The sequence below is a fragment of the Marmota flaviventris genome, chromosome 10 (genome assembly GCF_047511675.1).
Source record: "Marmota flaviventris isolate mMarFla1 chromosome 10, mMarFla1.hap1, whole genome shotgun sequence".
NCBI lineage: Eukaryota > Metazoa > Chordata > Mammalia > Rodentia > Sciuridae > Marmota > Marmota flaviventris.
Genome location: NC_092507.1, coordinates 42,723,768 through 42,743,666, shown reverse-complemented (window position 1 = coordinate 42,743,666; position 19,899 = coordinate 42,723,768). Strand labels below are relative to the sequence as shown.

The 19,899-nt window shown below is 44.1% G+C and overlaps 1 protein-coding gene across 3 annotated transcripts; it reads right to left on the bottom strand.

Annotated features, from left to right (window-relative positions):
• Positions 1 to 2,647: 2,647 nt before the first annotated feature.
• Positions 2,648 to 18,481, bottom strand: Dio1 (iodothyronine deiodinase 1). 3 transcript variants are annotated; one of them, XM_027945042.2, is made up of 4 exons: positions 18,105 to 18,481; positions 11,023 to 11,166; positions 5,613 to 5,812; positions 2,648 to 2,716 (listed from the first exon to the last, which is right to left on the bottom strand). In XM_027945042.2, the coding sequence occupies exons 1-4, from the start codon at positions 18,439 to 18,441 to the stop codon at positions 2,648 to 2,650; spliced, it is 750 nt and encodes a 249-aa protein (XP_027800843.2). In that variant the 5' UTR covers positions 18,442 to 18,481. The 3 variants fall into 3 exon arrangements, with proteins under 3 accessions (XP_027800843.2, XP_027800845.2, XP_027800844.1); XM_027945044.2 differs by having other exon boundaries at positions 18,297 to 18,481; XM_027945043.2 differs by lacking the exon at positions 11,023 to 11,166.
• Positions 18,482 to 19,899: the final 1,418 nt, after the last annotated feature.

Here is a 19,899-nt window from a genome sequence, read left to right as displayed (position 1 = left end):
CAGGCACTACTGATGTCTCATTTTATACTTCAGGATACCAAGGCAGCCTAACCAAAGTAGAGAGCTAGCAGAAATAGAGCTAAGACTCTGGCCTTGACATCAGAAGTGGAGTTGGATTCCACTTGATTATTTACTACTTCTGAGAACTCACAAGTTACTCAACTCTGAGTCTTGATTTCCTCATCTAAAAAATGGGGATAATAATCTCTTTAGGATAGGAGAAATTAAATGAGAACACATTTAAAAGTGTCTGTGCTTCGTAGATGATTAATAACAACTCTTTTTTAGTGGAATAAAATGGGTGAGCATAGTGACACACGCCTTTAGTCCCAGCTACTCAGGAGGCTGAGGTGTGAGCCCAATTAGAGGCCAACCTGAGCAGTAGCCAGACCCTATCTATGAAAAAAAAAAAAAAAAGGGAAATAGCTAAATTAAAAAATATTGACATGAGGGGGCTGGGATTGTGGCTCAGCAGTAAAGCGCTTGCCTTGCACATGTGAGGCACTGGGTTTTATCCTTAGCACCACATTAAAATAATAATAATAAAAAAATAAAGATATTGTGTCCATTTACAATGGGGGGGGGGGGTGGTTCATGCCTGTAATCTCAGTGGCTTGGGAGGCTGAGACAAGAGGATTGCAAATTCAAAGCCAGCCTCAGCAAAAAGTGAGGTGCTAAACAACTCAGTGAGACCCTGTCTCTAAATAAAACAAAAAATAGAGCTGGAGGTGTGGCTCAGTGGTCGAATACTCCTGAGTTCAATCCCTAGTATCGACCCCCCACCAAAAAAAAATTATCATGGGGTTGGATTTGTGGTTCAGTGGTAAAGTGCTTGCCTAGCGTGTACAAGGCACTGGGTTCAATTCTCAGCACCACATTAAAATAAATAAATAAATAAAGGTCCATTGACATTTTTAAAAAATTAACATGGTAGCAACTAAGGCAGAGCCACAGAGAACGTGTTCTCATGCTGGCAAAATGCACCACCAAGTCCATCCTTTTGTCATGTTGTGACCAAAGTTTGATTCCAATGTGAAAAATTATTTCCCTCCAGCAGGATTTCATAAGACAGTAACGCATTTGACATGTAACACATAAAGACTGAGTATTCTTCCCACCAAATGGGGCCCCTCCAGCAAATGATATTTTTGCTGATCAGATTACATTGAGCTATAATAAAAGATAGTTCGGGCTCACCAAAATTGGAAAAGAAAATGTAAAGATCACACTGAAGCCATCCAAAATAGCTTGATATGTTTTAATTGTTCTGTATTAGCTTGCTGCATCTTAGAACATTTTTTAAAATCAAGTCACAGCTGTGGGTACTTTAGGCTGTGGCCATCATAAACAAATATGAAAAGAAGCAGAGTTAAAACAGATGAATTCTAGGGCTGGGTTGTGACTCAGTGGTAGAATACTTGCCTAGCAGGTGTGAGGCACTGGGTTCAATTCTCGGCACCATGTATAAATGAATAAATAAAATAATGGTCCATTGACAACTAAAAAATATTTTTAAAAAACAGATGAATTCTAAAGGTTATCCATTAGTCTGATGTGATCTAACACAAATGACCATTCAGAGACTAGTGAAGAACTTGGGGAAACAATTTCAATTATGAGCTTCTGTGTAGCTGAATGATAGCTTTTGCCGGTGCTTATTGTCTGATTTGGTCATGATCATAATGCTTTGGGGAAGTCAAAAATCCTCCTTATCACTCCTTGATAAGTGAAAATCGTGGAATATACCAGAGAACAGAGAGCCAGATTTCTGTGAAATATATTCAAAGATGGTAAAGTGAATACTCTCCTTTTCCTGGCAGAATTGGAGATGGTTACCATGGAAACTCACTCATCACCACCACTGACTGATTTAAATCTTTTGTCAAGGAACGAGTTATCCGGGTTATCATTTCTTCTCTTCCCATGCCCTCCCCTTCCAATTCCTCATCTCTCCCTAACAAGTGGAATTCTTCCTGTGCTTTGTTCTAAAAGCCAATTTGGTGTCTTAAATGATCAGTCCTATGAATGGCAGGTTTGGCCAAATGGACTTGCCTCACAGAAGGGGTACCATATTGAACCACTTGGTATTAGAGCAGCAAGGGAGACGCCACACTTCAGGAGTAAGCCAGTGGAGGGTGACTGCCATTTCACTAGAAGATATTGTGCGAAGAATGTGGTCTCCACTGAGGGAGCAGGGTGGAGTTGCATGATAACAATTCATTTGCCTGAACAGCTCAGGTGTTACTTCAGTTTCTCTATAAAAATTTGTGCTGGGCGAAATGGCACGTGCCTATAATCTGGGAGGCTAAGGCAGGAAGCTCACAAGCTAGAAGCCAGCCTGGGCAATTTAGTGAGAAATAAAATAAAAACCAAAAAGGGCTTGGGATGTGGCTCAATGGTAGAGCAACCCTGGGTTCAATTCCTAGTACTGGAAAAAAAAAAGGGGGGGGGGAAACAATTTGTCCTGATTGGGTGCTGTGACCTGCCCTCTCTAGCAGCAGTTGTTTGCTTAAATTTGAAAATTTAATTTTGAGCTAGTAGTTCAGCTGGGAACACAGGTCAAAGGTGAAAGTCAGCTGGGCTGAGGGGAGAGCCAAGCCTGAGGAGTCCTTCTGTGGGTCACCTAGAGCTGGAGAATCTGTTCACGTTAACTGTGGAGCTTTTCCAGAACAGCACGAACTTCCTCTGGATGGTAGTTCCAAGGGCCAGGTTTACCCTGCAAGAGAAATGAATCAGGCATTGCTAGATTTCCAATCTGCAAGGAATATGTAGGTCTGGAGCTTGGTTGTAGATCTGGACTAAGATCTATGGTGGTGTTATCAGTACAGTGTGGCCAATGGCAGATTTGCACAACCATGAGGTGGATCAGATCATCCAGAGAAAGTGAGTGGCATGGCACCAACATTTAATGAAAAGACTGGATAGAGATAGAAGAAAACTAGAGGCAAAATGACAGAGTTTTAGGGGGAGAAAGGGATCTATACAAATAAACTTTTCTTCCCTCATTAGACCTTCAGACCTTTAGACTTTCCTTTCCTCTTCAGTCCCCACAGAAGCTCCACTCATTCGCATTAGAACCACCTCTGCCCCTCCAGTCCCCCTGCCCTAGGGATGCCCTCTACACTCCCTAGTCCTGGCCCCCACCATACCTCCCAACTATCCTGCTCCCTCCAGTCCATTCTTCACCCAGTAGCCAATGGTCTTCCTTCCTTCCTTGGTACTGGGGATTGAATGAACCCAGGGGTGCTTTGCCACTGAATCACATCCCCAGCCCTTTTTATTTTTTATTTTGAGACAGGGTCTCTTACTAGTTGTTCAGGACCTTACTAAGTTGCTGAGGCTGGCCTTGAACTTGCAATCTCCTGTCTCAGCCTCCCGAGTCACTGGGGTCATAGGCATGTACCACTGCATCCAACAGCCAATGATCTTTCTAAAGAACCGATCTGATCATGCCTGTCTCCTACTCAAAATCTTCATATGGCTCTTCTTTGCCCTAAGATGAAAGCCGAACTCCTTGGTCCAGGATCAGACCCTGTAACCCAAGTGCCTCCAATTCTCTATTCATACCTACCCTATATTCCTCAGGGCCTTTGCCACCTGTCCTTATATTTGCAATGACCTTCACTCCATGTGCTTACTTGACTGACTGCTTATGCATTTTTTAAATTTATTTTTAATAAATAGGGATCTATTCAAATAAACTTTTCTTCCCTCATTAGACAGAGACAGGCACTTGCTAAGTTGCTGAAGCTGGCTTTGAACTCACAATTCTCCTGCCTCAGCCTCCCTAGTCACTGGAATTACAGGCGTGCTTCACTTCATCCAACTGACTGCTTATGCTTTAAGGCCCACGCTTGCCACATCCTCTGACATATCCACCCTTCCTCAGGGTTGGAAAACCTGAAGTTTGAGAGCCAAGTCATTTCTGATAGCGCACATTCTTCACTTACAGATGGTCTGTGGCTGCTTCTTTGCTATAACAGCAAAACTGAATTGTTGGGGATTCAGGGTTTTCTGGTCCACAAAGTAAAAAATATTGACTATCAAGGCCTTTATAGAAAAGGTTGCTGGTCCTTGCTGTGGAATCTCAGCATTAGGACATTGTATTACTACTCTTTTTTAAAAAATATTTTTTAGATGTATGGACCTTTATTTTATTCCTTTATTTATATGTGGTGCTGAGAATTGAACCCAGTGCCTCACACATGCTAGGCAAGCCCTCTACCACTGAGCCACAGCCTCAGCCCCTGTATTACTACTCTTATTTGGGTCTTCCCAGACTGTGGGCACCTTGAAGTAAGGCAGGGATCATTAAATTTGTTTTTGTGTTTCCAGGATTTGCACAGGGCCTAACCCAGGGTAGGGACTCTGTGCCTAGCATCTTAGAACCATGTCTCAGGGAAGGGGCAAGGAAGAGGGACCTGCATCCTTGTATTGTGACCCTTAGGACATTGGGGTTCCATGTACAAGATGTTGCTTATTTCACCTGTATAAGTAGGGCCATGAGCAGAATAGCATCTAAGTAATTGGGTATCATCAGTTATCCAAGGCTGCAAATCCTTTCAGCAGCTCTAAACTTATTTCCTACTCTCAGAGACCAACACTGTCCAAGGAGCCAGAGGGTGTGCCAATGTGTTAGTTCCTGTTCCCTAGTAAGGCTGGAGACCATGAGGGGGAAACCATCACCAGGAAGCCTGGACTTGGTTCTCTGGTTGCATCCCTGCTTCAACATTTCCAGCTCCTATCCATAGAGTTGGCTCTCTTTGGGCTCCTACATCCCCTCCAGAGCCAGGCCTGCCTCAGTGATGAGCAGCTTCAGTCCTCCCTATATTGCTGCCTCTCACCCAGGTCAATTGAAATTAAAGCCTTGCCTAGTAACCTTGGGCAAGTCAGTTCCCCTCTCTGAGCATCAAAATAAAATGGAAACATCTTTTATCTCTTCTATCTCCTAGTTGAAAATCAGAGTTGGGCCAGTTGTCTGGGTTCAGAAGGCAGCTAGTAGGATGCAGTTATGGTCCAAATGCCAGGGTTTGCCCAGCGCAGTGTTGCATACTTGTAATCCCAGCAGCTCAGGAGGCTGAAGCAGGAGGATAGCAAGCCAGCCTCAGCAATTTAGCGAGGCCCTAAGCAACTCAGTGAGACCCTGTCTCTAAACAAAATACAAGAAAAGGGCTGGGGGGCTGGGGCTATGGCTCAGTGGTAGAGCGCTTGCCTTGCACATGTGAGGCACTGGGTTGAATCCTCAGCACCACATAAAATAAACAAACAAAATAAAGATATTGTGTCCATGTATAACTAAAAAAAATATTTAAAGAAAGAAAGAAAAGGGCTGGGAATGTGGCTCAGGGGTTAAGTGCCCCCTGAGTTCAATCCCTGGTATGTATGTATGTATGTATGTATGTATGTATGTATAAATAAATAAATAAATAACCCAGTCTGCTCATTTTGCAGAAGAAGAAACTGAATCTCCAGAAAGTAAAAGAATTTGCCCATGGTCACATGACTAGCAGTGATTTGAATCTAGGGTCTCCCTGATACAAAGCCCTCTTTTTGCCTTTGTCTTTTCTGGACCCTCTTGGCCCTCCCAGGGCCTCCTGCCCCTGGGTCACTACCTTGTAGAGGATCCTGCCCTCCTGGAGTACGTAGAGCCTCTCGGGCAGGGCTGCATAGAGCTGGCTGCTCTGGTTCTGCATGGTGTCCACCACCACAGGGCACTGGGGACTCTTGGCCAGCAGTATGTGGGCTGCCCGCAGGCGGTCCTGGAGGTTCTGATGAATCTTGATGTCCACATTATTCTTAAAAGCCCAGCCATCTGGAAAAGAAAGATTAGGCACTCAAGCTCTACACACAAGGCACCCAATTCCTGCAGGCTAAATACCACCCTTTTAACAGAAGGTCCGAGGTAGAAGAGCCCTTGGTCATGATTTGGCCCAGTTTCCTCTTACAGGTCTATCTGCCAGGTTACATAGACAGTTTCTTATTGATCCAAAACTGAAGCCCTGGACTCCTGGCTTCCAGGCCTCAGCTCTTCAATGTGAGATAGTCCAATCAATAGAGAGCTTCTTCTTGATCTTTAGTGAGCATATATGTCACTCAGAGGCTTTGTTACAGGGAAATTCTGGTTCATCCTGTCTAGGGTATGACTGAGAGTCTAACCTGCTCCCAGAATGCAAGGCTTCTAATGCCTGGATCACACTTTGAGAGGCAGTGGTCTAGAACAGTGGTTATCTAAGTGTGTGGGCTCTAGACCAGCTACAGCAGCAGCATCTGGGAGCTTGTTAGTAATGCAGATTCTCAGGCCCCACCATAGACCAACCAGGGGTGGGACCCAGCGATCTGGGTTTTAACAGCCTTTCAGATGATTTGAATACACTAGTGCATTACAACTTGTTTAAAAAACTACTGCTCTGAATTAAAGCTATGCTGATATTTTATCTCCCTCTAGTCAGAATAGCAATCATCAAGAATACAAATAATAATGTTGGCAAGGATGTGGGGGAAAAGGTACATTTACACATTGCTGGTAGGACTGCAAATTGGTGCAACCACTCTGGAAGCAGTATGAAGATTCTTCAGAAAACCTGGACTGGAACCACCATTTGACCCAGTTAACCCATTCCTCTGGTTATGCCCAAAGGACTTAAAATCCACATACTATAAACATCCATGTTTATAGCAGCGCAATTTACAATAACTAAACTATGGAACCAACCTAGGTGCCCTTCAACAGATGAATGGATAAAGAAAATGTGGTATATATATACAATGGAGTATTACTTAGCCATAAAGAAGAATGAAGTGATGGCATTTGCTGGTAAATGAATGAAACTGAAGACTATCATGCTAAGTGAAATAAGCTAATCCCCAAAACCAAAGGCCAAATGTTCTCTCTGATATGTGGAGACTATCACACACTTAGGGGGTGGGGGAAGAATAAAAGTTCACTGGATTAGACAAAAGGAAATGAGGGTGGGGAGGGTGAATGGGAATGGGAAAGACAATAGAATGAAGCGGACATAGCTTTCCTATGTTCATATATGAATACACGACCCGTTTAACTCCACATCTTGTACAACCACAAGGATGGGAAGTGATACTTCATGTATGTTCCAGTCCATGTCGAAATACACTCTACTGTCATGTATAACTAAAAAAAAAAAAAAAAACCAAATAAAAACAAAACAAAAAGAACTACTACACTAGAGTTTAGAAAACTTTCTTCTCCTGATTATTCATAATCACAATGTTCTTTCCAAAATGCAAATCTGACCATGTCACTCTCCTCCTCAAATCTTTTGGTGCCTTCCTATCACCATCCAGATAGATCCCAGTCTCCTCAGTGTGGTCCTTGAGGCCTTCAGTGACCCAGCCTCTGCCCATCCCTCTAGTCTTCCTCCAGCTCTTTCCTCCAGGCAAATGGGTGAGGTACTTGGATTCCTCGACCCCCACCCCAGGCTGTCTCTGACCTTTGCTCTTTTTGTTACAGTAGGTGTCTCCTCCTCAGTGTGAGCAGAGTGGAGCCTTCTCTTTCTTGGATTAGGCACTGTCACTTCTGCTACTGCAGCTGATGTTGCTTTAGCTCTATTGACAGCCTCAGATAAGCTGTTCAGGATGAGCTCAAAGCCACATATAGCTGCCAGCCTGGCAGTGACCTTGTTCTCATCCCCTTCTATGCAGTTTTCCTGCTTCCTAATCACACTGCCTTCCAATCCATTATTCTCCCTGACCTTTAGAGACTCGCCACAATGGGCCCACAGTTGAAAAAACTGCTCATAGCCTTGCCCTTCCACTTGCCTCATTTCTGGGGAACCTGGAATCCAGGTAATGTAGTCATAGGTTTGTTTGGAAGCCACAGGCCCATGTTTACAATAATAGTTGCCCTGCAGGTGAGATAAGTTGCTTAAGTCTATCCACAGAGTCTGCATCACCTCCTTGGTGCTCCCAAGTCTCCTTACTCAGTATTTCTCCCAAGTTAAACCAGCCCTTCAGATTCACCTCAAGATACAAAAGTCTGGCCTGAAATATTATTACTCATTATCAAAGATATTATTACTCATCATCAAATTTCTTGATTGATAATTACACCAATTTCTATTTATACCATGTTTAGGCAGCCATGTCCACTGTGGGCTCTTGGAGCTTCCCAGCTGCCTCCCATGGGAGGCCAAGCAGGGATTCTCAGCCCCATGGTACAGCTGAGAACATGAGAGGAACAGCAACTTTCCTCCCCAAATATAAATGTAACTTCCTTACAGGAAAGAAACTGTATATACATCTTTTCTCTCTATCTCCCTAGCCCCAGCACAGGCCTGGGCACATTGTAGGTGCTTAAGAAACAATGAATGAATGATTCCATGAGGCAGATGATGTCATCCCATTTTTATGGTAGAGAAGCAGACACAAAAGGGAGGTTGACCAAAATCCCATGAGCAGCACATGATGGAGCTGGACTCACACCCAGGTCTGAAACTCCAATGTCTGTGACCTTCCCACTATACTTTGTGCCTCCCTGTATTTCACTTGGACAAACGGGATATGTGGAGAAAGTCAAGTCAACTAATTTGGGCCCTAAAGATTGACCCACACCTCCTAGGTCTGATGGATACTAGCTCTGTATGCTTTATTTCTGAGGTACAGGTTATGTCCAGTTCTGTCTGGTTGATAGAAACAAGGACCTGGAGGAAGGAGATGGGGAGAAGGAAAAACTGTGTCAGGACAGGGCAGAAAACCTTTCCTTGGTGGCTGAGGTAGATAGCTCTAGTTTCCAGAAAGGTTTAAACCTACCTGGTCTGATTCTGGGAAAAATGAGTCAGGGACAGGTATCAGGACCAGGAAACAATGTTGGTGATATTCCAAACCCTCTTGTCACAGTTTGCAATTTACTCTTCTGGTGATTAAAACTGGATCCTCCAGGACCTTGTGACTCAAAGTGTGGTCCCTGGACCAGCAGCTTTGGCCTTACCTGGCCCCATGCCAACCCACTGGAGCCAGAATCTGCATTTCAATAAGATGCCTAAGTGATCTGAGCACACAGTAAAGTTTGAGAAGTGCCTCCCCAGGAAGGCTAAATCAAACTAGGCTTGGCTGAACTCCAGCTGTGTGACGTGGAGGCATTGTCTCTTCTCAGCCTTGGAGACCACAGATGCCAGTTTCTCTGCCATAGGTCTCTTTCTTTAACTGATGCCTGCTGTTCTCACAAAGGGATGTCTCACAAAGAGGTACTTTGTGCTCATGTTTGCTCTCCTGTCCCCTGGGCTGTTTTAAAACAAATTTTATTATGGAAAATTTCAAATATACGTAAGAAAGAACAGTATAATGAACCTATCATAACATTATCCTATTATAATATTTCAAATTGCTTCAAAATCACCAGGTAAGGACAGATGCTGCCAGTTAAAAGAGCACGGTATAAGTTGAAAGCAGCTTTTAAGCTTTTGTGTGCATTCATGTCACTGTGTAGTAGGCTTCAGGTAGGGCCCTGGAATATGCATTTTCAATAAGCAAGTGGTTCTGTCACTGGAGATCTGAGGACCACACTGGGGGAAAGTATTACTGGGTCAACTTGGCTGAAGATTAATCAGAATAATCTCTATGTTTACAAAGACATGGAAAAGCCAGCAAGGCTAATACTGTCCTATACATTATCCATCCTGTTTTTACAGAGCTCTGACTGTGACATGGGCTGGACTGAGTTCTGAGTGACAGTAATGTATCAGACAGCATCTCTCCCATTCTGTGGGGAGATGGATGAAGAAATGGCACCTGTTCCATTCTGCCACACAAGCTTTCCTGCCTTCCACAATCTCTGGATTTGAGACTTGGGCCAAATTCATGAGTTCAGTCCCCATGAAAATCAGAGAAGAGATGTGTCTGACCATTTTGTAAAGTAAGGGGTTTAGACCACGATATACATGTTTCCTGGAGGGACATGTCTGCCTCTTGTAAGGAAGAACTATCTCTATCTTTGACTTTCCTAGCAAGGATGATTTCTCATGAGCTTTAATTCTTTTTTTTTTTTTTTTTTGAGAGAGAGAATTTTAATGTTTATTTTTTAGTTTTTTTGGCAGACACAACATCTTTGTTTGTATGTGGTGCTGAGGATCGAACCCAGGCAGCACGCATGCCAGGCGAGTGCGCTACCGCTTGAGCCACATGCCCAGCCTGGATGATTTCCCATGAAATGATGATGATGGGTGACGGGCAGGTAGGAGCTATAGAAAGGATTCTCACCCAGGAAAGAGTTGGCCTATGTCAGTGGTTCTCTCAGTTGGGGTCCCCAGATGAGCAGTATCAGCATCACTCCTAAGAAATACAAATTCTCAGGCCTGTCCCAGATCTATTAAGGCAGTCTGCTTTAACCAGCCCTCCAGGTGCTTCTGATAATTTACGACAGCCTGAGAACTACTGACCCACATGAACCATATCTCTTTGAGTCTTAGGATATATCTTTTTCTTTTTGGTGCTGGGAGAGAACCCAAGAGTATTGTACCACTGAGCTACATCCCCAGCACTTTAATTTTTTTCGTTTTGAGATGGGGTGAGGGAGTCTTGTTAAACTGCTGAGGTTGGCCTCAAACTTGTGATACTTCTACCTCAGCCTCTCAAGTCACTGGGATTACAGACGTGTGCCATTGTGTCCAACTGTCTTAGGATGTATAGCAGTCATTACTAAAGACTGTACAAATAACTGGATAGCATTATTTCACCAATTTCAGGTCCAAATTCCTTATAAATGTGCTCAAGTCAATTGCTCTCCCTTGATTTCCCTATTTATCTTAAAAAGTTAGAACTCTCTCTTGCCAGACCCCATCTCTCCAGGTTTTCTGGGGTTTTTTTTGTGTGTGTGTGTCCTGGATGAAAGCAAACCGTGAAGTGAGTGGTGGGTAAATCCAGGGTGGCGATAGGGAGATGGTGGGTGCTTGATGAATAGCAGTTCTTTTCTTCCAGCCCACTTCCAACCTTGTATGGGGAGAGGGAAAAGAGAAGATGGGAATAACAAGAGGAAAAAACATCTTTCTGTACCTGATGCATGTGCTTCTTCAATGTAAATGATGAGAAAATCTGCTACGTGACTAAAGTCTTCAATAAGTCTCTTGAATTGGTCAAATTTGAAAAGAAATGAAGGTCAGGTGCAACTTCCAAAATTCAGCACCAGTGGTCTGTTGCCTAAAATGGAAAAACAACCATTATAAGCCAAGAATCTGCACAATTTATTGATTTATTTTTGGCAAGCATCATCTTCACTCCTGCTTTTAATTCTGTTACCTTTGTTTTCTCTCCAGAATGAGCAGTGAGCACAGGCAGGGGCCTAACCCTAGAGAGCATGACTTAGCAGGGAATGGAGCTGGTTTCCGCCTTTCTAAAGTGAGAGGTTTACGTTAGGTGATCTCAGTGGTCCACCTGCAGATGATGGTGCTTAAAATAATTACAGGGGAGTAATGCAGTTTATGAGGCAAACAGGCCTCCATTCTCTAGGTGATGGGATTAATAATACTGCAAAGTAGTAAAATTTCTCCATTTTACAGACCAAAGAATCTGAGGTTTATAGACCTCTAGGACCAACTCACAGCAGGTCAGTGGTGAAGTTAGAATGAACAGTTTGGCTTCTGGACTTTGAAGGCAGTGCCCTTTCCAATCAAAGTGCCTCAGTTTCCCAGTCCATAAGTAGACATAATTATAATACATACATATTTTATAGGATTGTTATGAAAAACAAATAAATACTTATAAGGGTTTTAAATGGTGGCTGGTCCATAGTAGGGGCTCAATAAACGTAAGTGGTTGTTCTCTGCTCTTATCTCCTCCCTAAGTTCTAAAATGGGGAGGCCATGAAGAGGAGGGAGTAGAATCTGCTACAAAATGAAAATGCAGGCGCTCTTGTTCAAAAAGGACGGGGAAGTGTCATCACATTTATTAAAATAAAGATTTTTATTTTCTTCTAAAATTTCTATCTTGACCTAGCATGCTGCTTTTTAGTTGCTATTTAATGTCACACTCCCCCACAAGAAACAGGGGTGTTCATAGAGTGAGTGCAGGCTCTCAAGTCACCCAGCTGCCTGCAACGCAGTGTGCACGTGTGCTATGGCATCCTGGCTGCCCTCTCCCCTCAGACACCAGAACAAGGCACTGTGCCCTGGCCCGGAGCAGGGAAGGCAAGTCAGGCCTTTCCCACCTGATTACCACCCTGACCCAAAATATATTTCACCCTGTCAGGGGAATGCTAGGCACTTAAATAGAAAAGGGAGGTAAGAGGTTTCTCCCTCCAAATCATCCTAATCACTTGCCAAATTGCACTGTGGTGCTGGTAGCCAGGATGGGACACCCCTTCATATGCTCTGCCCAAAGACACTGGGGAATGCCAACACCTGACCCTGACCTTTCCCCTGCTGTGCCCAGGTGATTCTCTATGGGGCTAGAAGGTAACAACAGTCACTGGCTGGGAACAGGAAGAAGGGACATATGGGGGTGGAAGAGTGGGCCCACGAGAGCATGTCCCCAGCTGAGCTGCAAGGTCTGAAGAGCAAGGCTGTATGTTCTCGGGGCAGCCTCCATTGTCCCATTGGGCTTCACTTACAAAATGCAAGTTCCAAGATAAACTTGTTAAGAATTTCAAGACAGCTACTACAGAGTGTTAATCTCAAGGATGAGGTCCTTCTGAGTGTGAGACCGTGTGTGATTCACTGGTCCCATGCCCACAAAATTATTTCTGGGTGGGGGCCTTCTGGTGTTCCCCCAGCTTAGAGTTGGGGCAGCTTTGGGGAGAACCCCGAGGATCGTTATGGCCGGAGCTGAAACATTGTTAAGGCCTCGTCAGACATCTCTTGGAGTAAGTGCTGCCCTGCACTAGGACATGGCCTATTTAAGTGTTCTCATCCCCCAGGCTACGCGTTACCCCTTAGAGCAGGGCCTCATTCAAACTTGTATCCCCAATCTCCAGCACACTCACATCCTACCTACAAACATTTATTCAGAATTTATACTATTTAAGCCCCACTGCCAACTGTTGGTTCAGTGGAGAGTGAGATTAGCAGGGCTGGGTTGTGGCTCAGCAGTAAAGTGCTTGCCTGGCATGTGTAAGGCCCTGGTTTCGAATCTCAGCACCACATATAAATAAATAAAATAAAGACCCATCAACAACTTTAAAAAAAATCATTCTTAAAGAAAAAAAAAGAGAGAGAGAGAGAGAGTGAGATTAGTAGGTCTCTGCTGTCTACAGTTTGAGTTTTATTGAATGGGAAGACAGGCCAAAAGACAAGTTCAATACAGAAATGAAGTCATTTCAAATTGTGCTCAGTGTTATGAATGAGACTTAACAGAATCAGGTGGGTGAGGAAAGGCCTCTGAGGAGCTGCCATTGAACCTGAGAAGTAAAGGACAAGAAAAAACAACCATGGGTAAAAGAGAAGAGCATTCCAGGCTCAGCTACTCAATGTGCAAAGCTCCCCTGGAGGGAGAGAGGGCTTAGTTTGTTCAAGGATCCACAAGATCACTGGCTGGTACCAGGCAGGAAGCAATAGGGGAGGTGGTTGGGGAGTTTGGTGTAGGCCAGAGCAGAAGAGTCTTAAGGGCCTTAGTGCAAAATCTGAATTTTATTCTGGGTACAATAGGAAGACACAGAGATATTTTTGCAAGTGTTGTGGATATTATTGCAGCTTTGGCTGTCCAGCCCCAAACCTCCTTTCTACTTGAAATTCTCTATTTTATGTACAATTGATGGGTGTCTGTGCCCAGCCTTGCTCTGTGGAAGACAGAGAGGACAGTTCTACTGTCTGCCCCCAGCAGCCAGGGAGCAGGCAGTGACCTTCCCTACCCCTGGTGAGTGGATTTGATCCTCCCACATAGATCATTGATGTTGGAGGCTTGAGATGGCAGAATTCATTCATAGCCCAGTGGTGGTGCTCCTGTCAGGAATGGTGATGGGTTTACCCAGCAACCATAGTGACAGCTGGATCCAGGTGTGACCATTGATGTTGAAAGACAGCCTATACTTAGGGCTCCAGCTATTATTGATTCCAGGGAGACCCCAACATCTTTCCAATATGTTCCTTGATAGGTGGACGTGGATGTGACCAGTAAAACTAGAGTGAGTTTCTGTTGCTTGCAAGCCAGAGTCCTGACCGCTTCAGTAGATCTGTGCAGTGATCAGATTCACACTTGAATATCACTGGCTACTCTGTGGAGAAAGGACTGAGAATGACCATGGAAGTGGGGAAGAAGCAGTTAGGGAACCTTGCGGAAGTCCACTTGAGAGACAGTAGGAACCAGGGCTGGTGTGTGGGCCAAGGTGAAGGGGAGAAAGTGGAATTGACCTGGCTTGCTGATGGATGGAGACAGAGGGCATCTTAACCTGCTTGAGTTTATTTAGTCAGTTATATACCCCCCTTATTCTGCAAAGGATTTGAAGCATTTTGCATATATAATAAAATATTAAGTTGAAACTAAAGGAAAAAAAACATGGTTTTCTGGAAGGCATAGAACAGGAGGGAAAAATGGATAAATTAGCAGGCTCAAAGGTCCTGTGCATTTATTGTGACTGAGCTATATAAATAACTCTGAGTCTCTTGGTAGCCAAGTAAAAGGAGAAACCCAATCAGTTTTTTTTTTAAACTTTATTTATTTCGTTATATATGGTGCTGAGAATAGAACCCAGTGTCTCCCACATGCTAGGAAGTGCTCTACCACTGAGCTACAACCCCAGCCCCCAATTAGTTTCTTATTTCTAATTTTTCAGTCTACAGTATGAGGAGAAGGTAGGTCAGTTTCTCTGAAGATACAAAGTTTTCCTTGTCTTTGACTCACAGGATTTCTTCATAGGAGGTCCCAGGAGGCATGAAGTGGGCCTCAGTCTTCCTGGTTGATTGCATGGTGACTCTTCACCCACATGACAGGGAGGCCCAGGCATTAGCAGGGAGGCTCTGAGCGGTCATTGGACTCCATTGACCCCAGGGAGTCACTCTTCAGATAAAAAAAGTGACTTAGGGTCAGGGCTGACTCTAAATATTAGCTGTCTGGATTTTTTTTTTTTAATTGGCAAAATATTCAACACCCACTCATCAGGACCCTGGAAGGAACAGAGCCATTTGTTTAATTATTTATAGTGGTTGGGTACAGTGGCCAGTATTGAGGGCAAAGTTTAAACTTAGTTCCCTGCTTTCCTGATAGCCAAGAAAGGAAGGATGGGTATCAGAGCGTGGCTGTGTTTAGGGCTGGGCCTCTGCCCATGACTGCAGGCCCCAGTACAGAGAATGCCATTTTAAGAATATCAAGAAAGGATGGTCAAGTTCAACTGGGAAAACTGCTTCATAGTAGAACTGGACTTGGGCCCACTCTCATGATTGATGGGCCAGTAAATTAGCCCCCACATCAGGCTCTCTCAGCAGAGAAATCCCATTTGTCCTTACTAGGAGACTCTTCACCAGTACATTTGTATATTTTGGAGAATTTTAAACAGGAGATGAAATAAAGCCAGTTTCATCTAAACTCTCAGATGTCCAGAAAACAAAAGGTGCTAAGCACCTTGCTTTTGCTGAAGCTGGCTTTGAACTCATCCATTACTTGCCTTCTGCCACAACATGTCAGTTTATTGAGGTTTTGCTCTCTCTCTCTCTCTCTCTCTCTCTCTCTCTCTGTGTGTGTGTGTGTGTGTGTGTGTGAACTGTGTATATGTGTGCTTGTGCATGGATGTGCAGAGGATGAGAGATGGCTGAGAATTTCTCTGATGCCCTTTTGTCTTATTCATTAACAGAAAATATACCAGCTAGTTCTGGCTCTGCCAAGAACTTGCCGTGTGACTCTAAACAAGTCATTTACCTCTCTGGCCCTTTGCATCTGAAAAGTGAAGGAGTTGCTTTAGGTGAACTATAAAGAATCTTCCAGTTGGGCTGGGGATGTGGCTCAAGCGGTAGCGTGCTCGCCTGGCATGCGCGGGGTGCTGGATTCGATCCTCAGCACCACATAAAAATAAAATAAAGATGTGTGCACCAAAAACTAAAATATATATATACATATATATAAAGAATCTTCCAGTTCTCCCAAATCTGTGGCTCTAAAATGAGTTCAGAGTTTATACCTAAAGCATACAACAGAGCATTTTAATGCCCTGGTAGTAGTCTGAAGCAGTCACAAGATGTTTTTCTAATAAGCAGAACTGATCATGTTTACTCTCAGAACTCACCAACACCCTCAGGATAACATCTACCTGCAGATAAGACATGAGGCCCTCCAAGCTCTGGCCCCTAATGATGGTTTCTGTTTATTTTTTCATCTTTTTTTTTTTACTACTGGGGATTAAACCCAGGGCTGCTCTACCACTGAGCATTTTTTTTAGTTTTTATTTCATTTTGAGACAGGTTCTCACTAATTGAATTTATAATCCTCCTGTCTCAGCCTCCTGAGTAGCTGGGATTACAGGTGCACCAACATACCCAGCCCCTTCCTGCTTCTTGCACCCCATTTCTGCCAAACTGAATGGTGCTCCTCTACCTCTCGGACTTCTGCTGTTTCTTCCCATCTGTCCTGCCCTGCTCCCCAAGCCCCTTTTCCTCAACTGTACCAAGACTTTACATCCCCAGATGATAATGCTCACCATTTTTTCTCCAGTTAGCCTTCCCTTGACCATCTCCTTACCCCATCCACGAGAGGGCCCCTTCCCCAGAATCTCTGCTTCCCTTTCTCACTGGTCTGGATTATGAGGTTTTTCTAGGACAGAAGCCAGCAGTGTTTATTTCTATATGGCTAGTACCTTATTATTTCAGGGGACTCTGGTTCACTGTGCTGAAAGTCAACTCTATTTTATAAATAAAGGGTTTTTATTTTTGCTTTTGTGCCTCTTAGTCTCCTTATCTTTCAGTCTCAGCTGCAGCAGCAGGGACCAATAACAAAGTTGAATACTTTCTTTTTTCCTTTTTTTTTTTTTTTTTGTTTTTTGGTACTAGGTATTGAACTCAGGGGCATTAGACCACTGAGCCATATCCCCAGCCCTGTTTTGTATTTTATTTAGAGACAGGGTCTCACTGAGTTGCTTAATACCTTGCTTTTGCTGAAGCTGGCTTTGAACTCACGATTCTCCTGTCTCAGCTTCTCAAGCCCCTGGGATTACAGGCATGCACCACCATGCCTGGCTGACAAAGTTGAATACTTTCTAACTGAAAGTATACATTTAAATGATGCAACTCGGGCTGGGGTTGTGGCTCAGTGGTAGAGCACTTGCCTAGCACAGGAGAGGCACTGAATTCAATCCTCAACATTGCATATAAATAAATAAGTAAAATAAAGGTCTATTGATAACTAAAAATATACATATTTTAAAAAAATGATGGAACTCAATTCTGTGAATTGTTCCTGAGGCAAGCTGGCTTTCAGGAAACTGATCTTTGAAACTGATCTTTGGATAATTGGCATTCAGAAGATTGGCCTGTTCTTGCATAGTGTCTGGCACATAGTAGACACACAATAAAATTAGTTGTTACATTGCTTTTGTAATCAATGGTAGTTTGATAAATGTTTGCGAATAAATCAAGGTCATTTGTACACTCTTGTTTAAAATCATGAGCAAACAAAAGAAAGAAAGAAACTATTGCCCTTCCCTCTGCTTAAAACAGTCTTCCCTTCTCAAGCTACAAAAATCTTCCTCATTCTTCAAGGCCAAGTTCCAAAGCCATCTCCTCTAGGAAGCCACCTCAGTCCTGCAAGCCAAGGTCATACCTTCAGAGCCTCAGGGAGCGGGTAATCTGTGTTGGGAAAGTGGGGGTTGGCTGCTTGCAAGAAGTGCCATTGAGTGGAAGTGTGAAGGATGAAGAGCATTTCACCAGGTAGAGGTGGACAGAGGGCAACCCAGGCAGAACCGACTACACGGTAAGAAGAGCATTCAAGGACTGAGAGGCCAGAGTGGGACAGAATGCCTGGCTTGTGACTGACGTGCCAGGGAAGGTTGTGATGCCACTCAGAGCAACAGAACTCAAGGGAGTCCCTCACTTCCTGAGCAGACGAAGACTAGAAGCCCCAGAAGGAGCAGCTGGAGTGGGAGAGTTCAGCACCTTTCAACCTCTCTCTCTGTCCCCACCCGCCAGCATTTCAAGCGCCCTAGCACACAGCAGCCTCCTGACCTTGTATGAAGTCCCAAATGTTGCACTTCTGTCCCGAGAGGCGAATCACAGGGCAGTTTGGGGCTAGACCCCCCAGCTCAGCCTTGTCCTCTAGTCGCTGCCAACGGACCTTCAAGACGAACCAGAAATACTGGATGCTGAAGAAGGTCGGGACCCAGTTGTCAGGGGAGAATTGGGGGTTTCTGGTCATACCAGTCTTCTGGCCCATGGCCAAGATATTCTGCGTGGCTCTTTCTGGAAACAGTGTCATTAACACTTTGCCCATGGCCACCTCCACAACCACCAACAAGAGAATCCATAATTTCTTTAGCCATAGGCCTGGCCGGAGCAGCCCCATCTCGTCACAGCCAGAGTTGGCTGTGAGGCTGATGGACCCAAAGGCTGCAGCCAGATGACACTGGGCGGAGCTGGACAAAGGTACAGAGTCAGAGCAGCCAACTCCAGGCAAGAGGAAGGTGCCGTGGCAGAAGGTATTTGCTCTCCCGTCAATAAAGTGGAAAATTCCCAGCCAGGTATACAAAGGTCTGTTCTCATTCTTATTGTTTCAGATTCTTTGCCTTAGATTTTGAGAGATTCGTGGATTTTAAATTCTCCCTTTGATTAATTTTTTAAATATATATATATATATATATATATATATATATATATATATATATAAATTATAGATGGAGACAATGCCTTTACTTTATTTTTATGTGGTGCTGAGGATTGAACCCAGTGCCTCACAAGAGCTCTAGTGTTGAGCTACACCTGCAGCTCCTTCCTTTGATTAATTTTTTAAAACAAATACTTAAAAAGATCCACACTTAAATCTTCCCCACTAAAAGATCTATTGCAAATGAATAACCTCTAATGTTAATTATTCTTTTTAACAATATAAATGGTTCTTTTACTAGTGAAAGGTGGTTTCCCACTCTTTGCAGAGGCAAAGTCCCTTCCCAGAGGTTTTGGATCTGGACCTCCCAGGCAGTGACATCTCTGGGGCCATCAGCAGTTAAGGGCCTGCAACTCCTCTTAGCACTGGGAGAAGAGAGACAGGTAAAACTCTCTGCTCTCAGGGAAGTCATAGTCTAGCGCAGGAAAGACAAGTAAACAGAATATTGCCATTTAGTATATTAAGTAGAGAGACAGGATGTGTAGGGACATAGGGGTATGGAGAAGTGGCAGCTTATTCTGTATAGAGAGGTCACGAGGCTTCCATGAGGAACTGATGTCTATGCTGCAATCAGAAAGACAGTGAGCTGTCAGCCAGGCAAGGTGGAGGGAACTGCATGGTCAAGGCCTCACAGCTAGAGCAAGCATGACTCAGAGAGGCTCAGAGTTGGAGAGTGTTTAAAAACACATCTAGAGGGCCAGGCGTGGTGGTGCACACCTGTAATCCAAGCAGCCTGGGAGGCTGAAGCAGGAGGATCGAGAGTTCAAAGCCAGCCTCAGCAAAAGAGAGGTACTAAGCTACTCAGTGAGACCCTGTCTCTAAATAAAATACAAAACAGGGTTGGGGAAGTAGCTCAGTGGTCCAGTGTCTCTGAGTTCAATCCCTGGTCTCCCCCCCCCCAAAAAAAAAATGCCATCAAGAAAGAATAAGTGGCCTGACTAAAGCCTGTTCCGGTATTACATAATCGCTATGGTCTTCATTCACAAAGCTTTAGTTAGTCTCTGGCATTTATATACCTAAATACTCTCTGATAGTAAGAGTGGTGCTGGGGATTGAACCCAGGGCCTTATGCATGAAAGGCAGGCACTCTACCAACTGAAGGATGACAGGAAAGCTAGCACCAAAAGGTGTCAGCCTTGG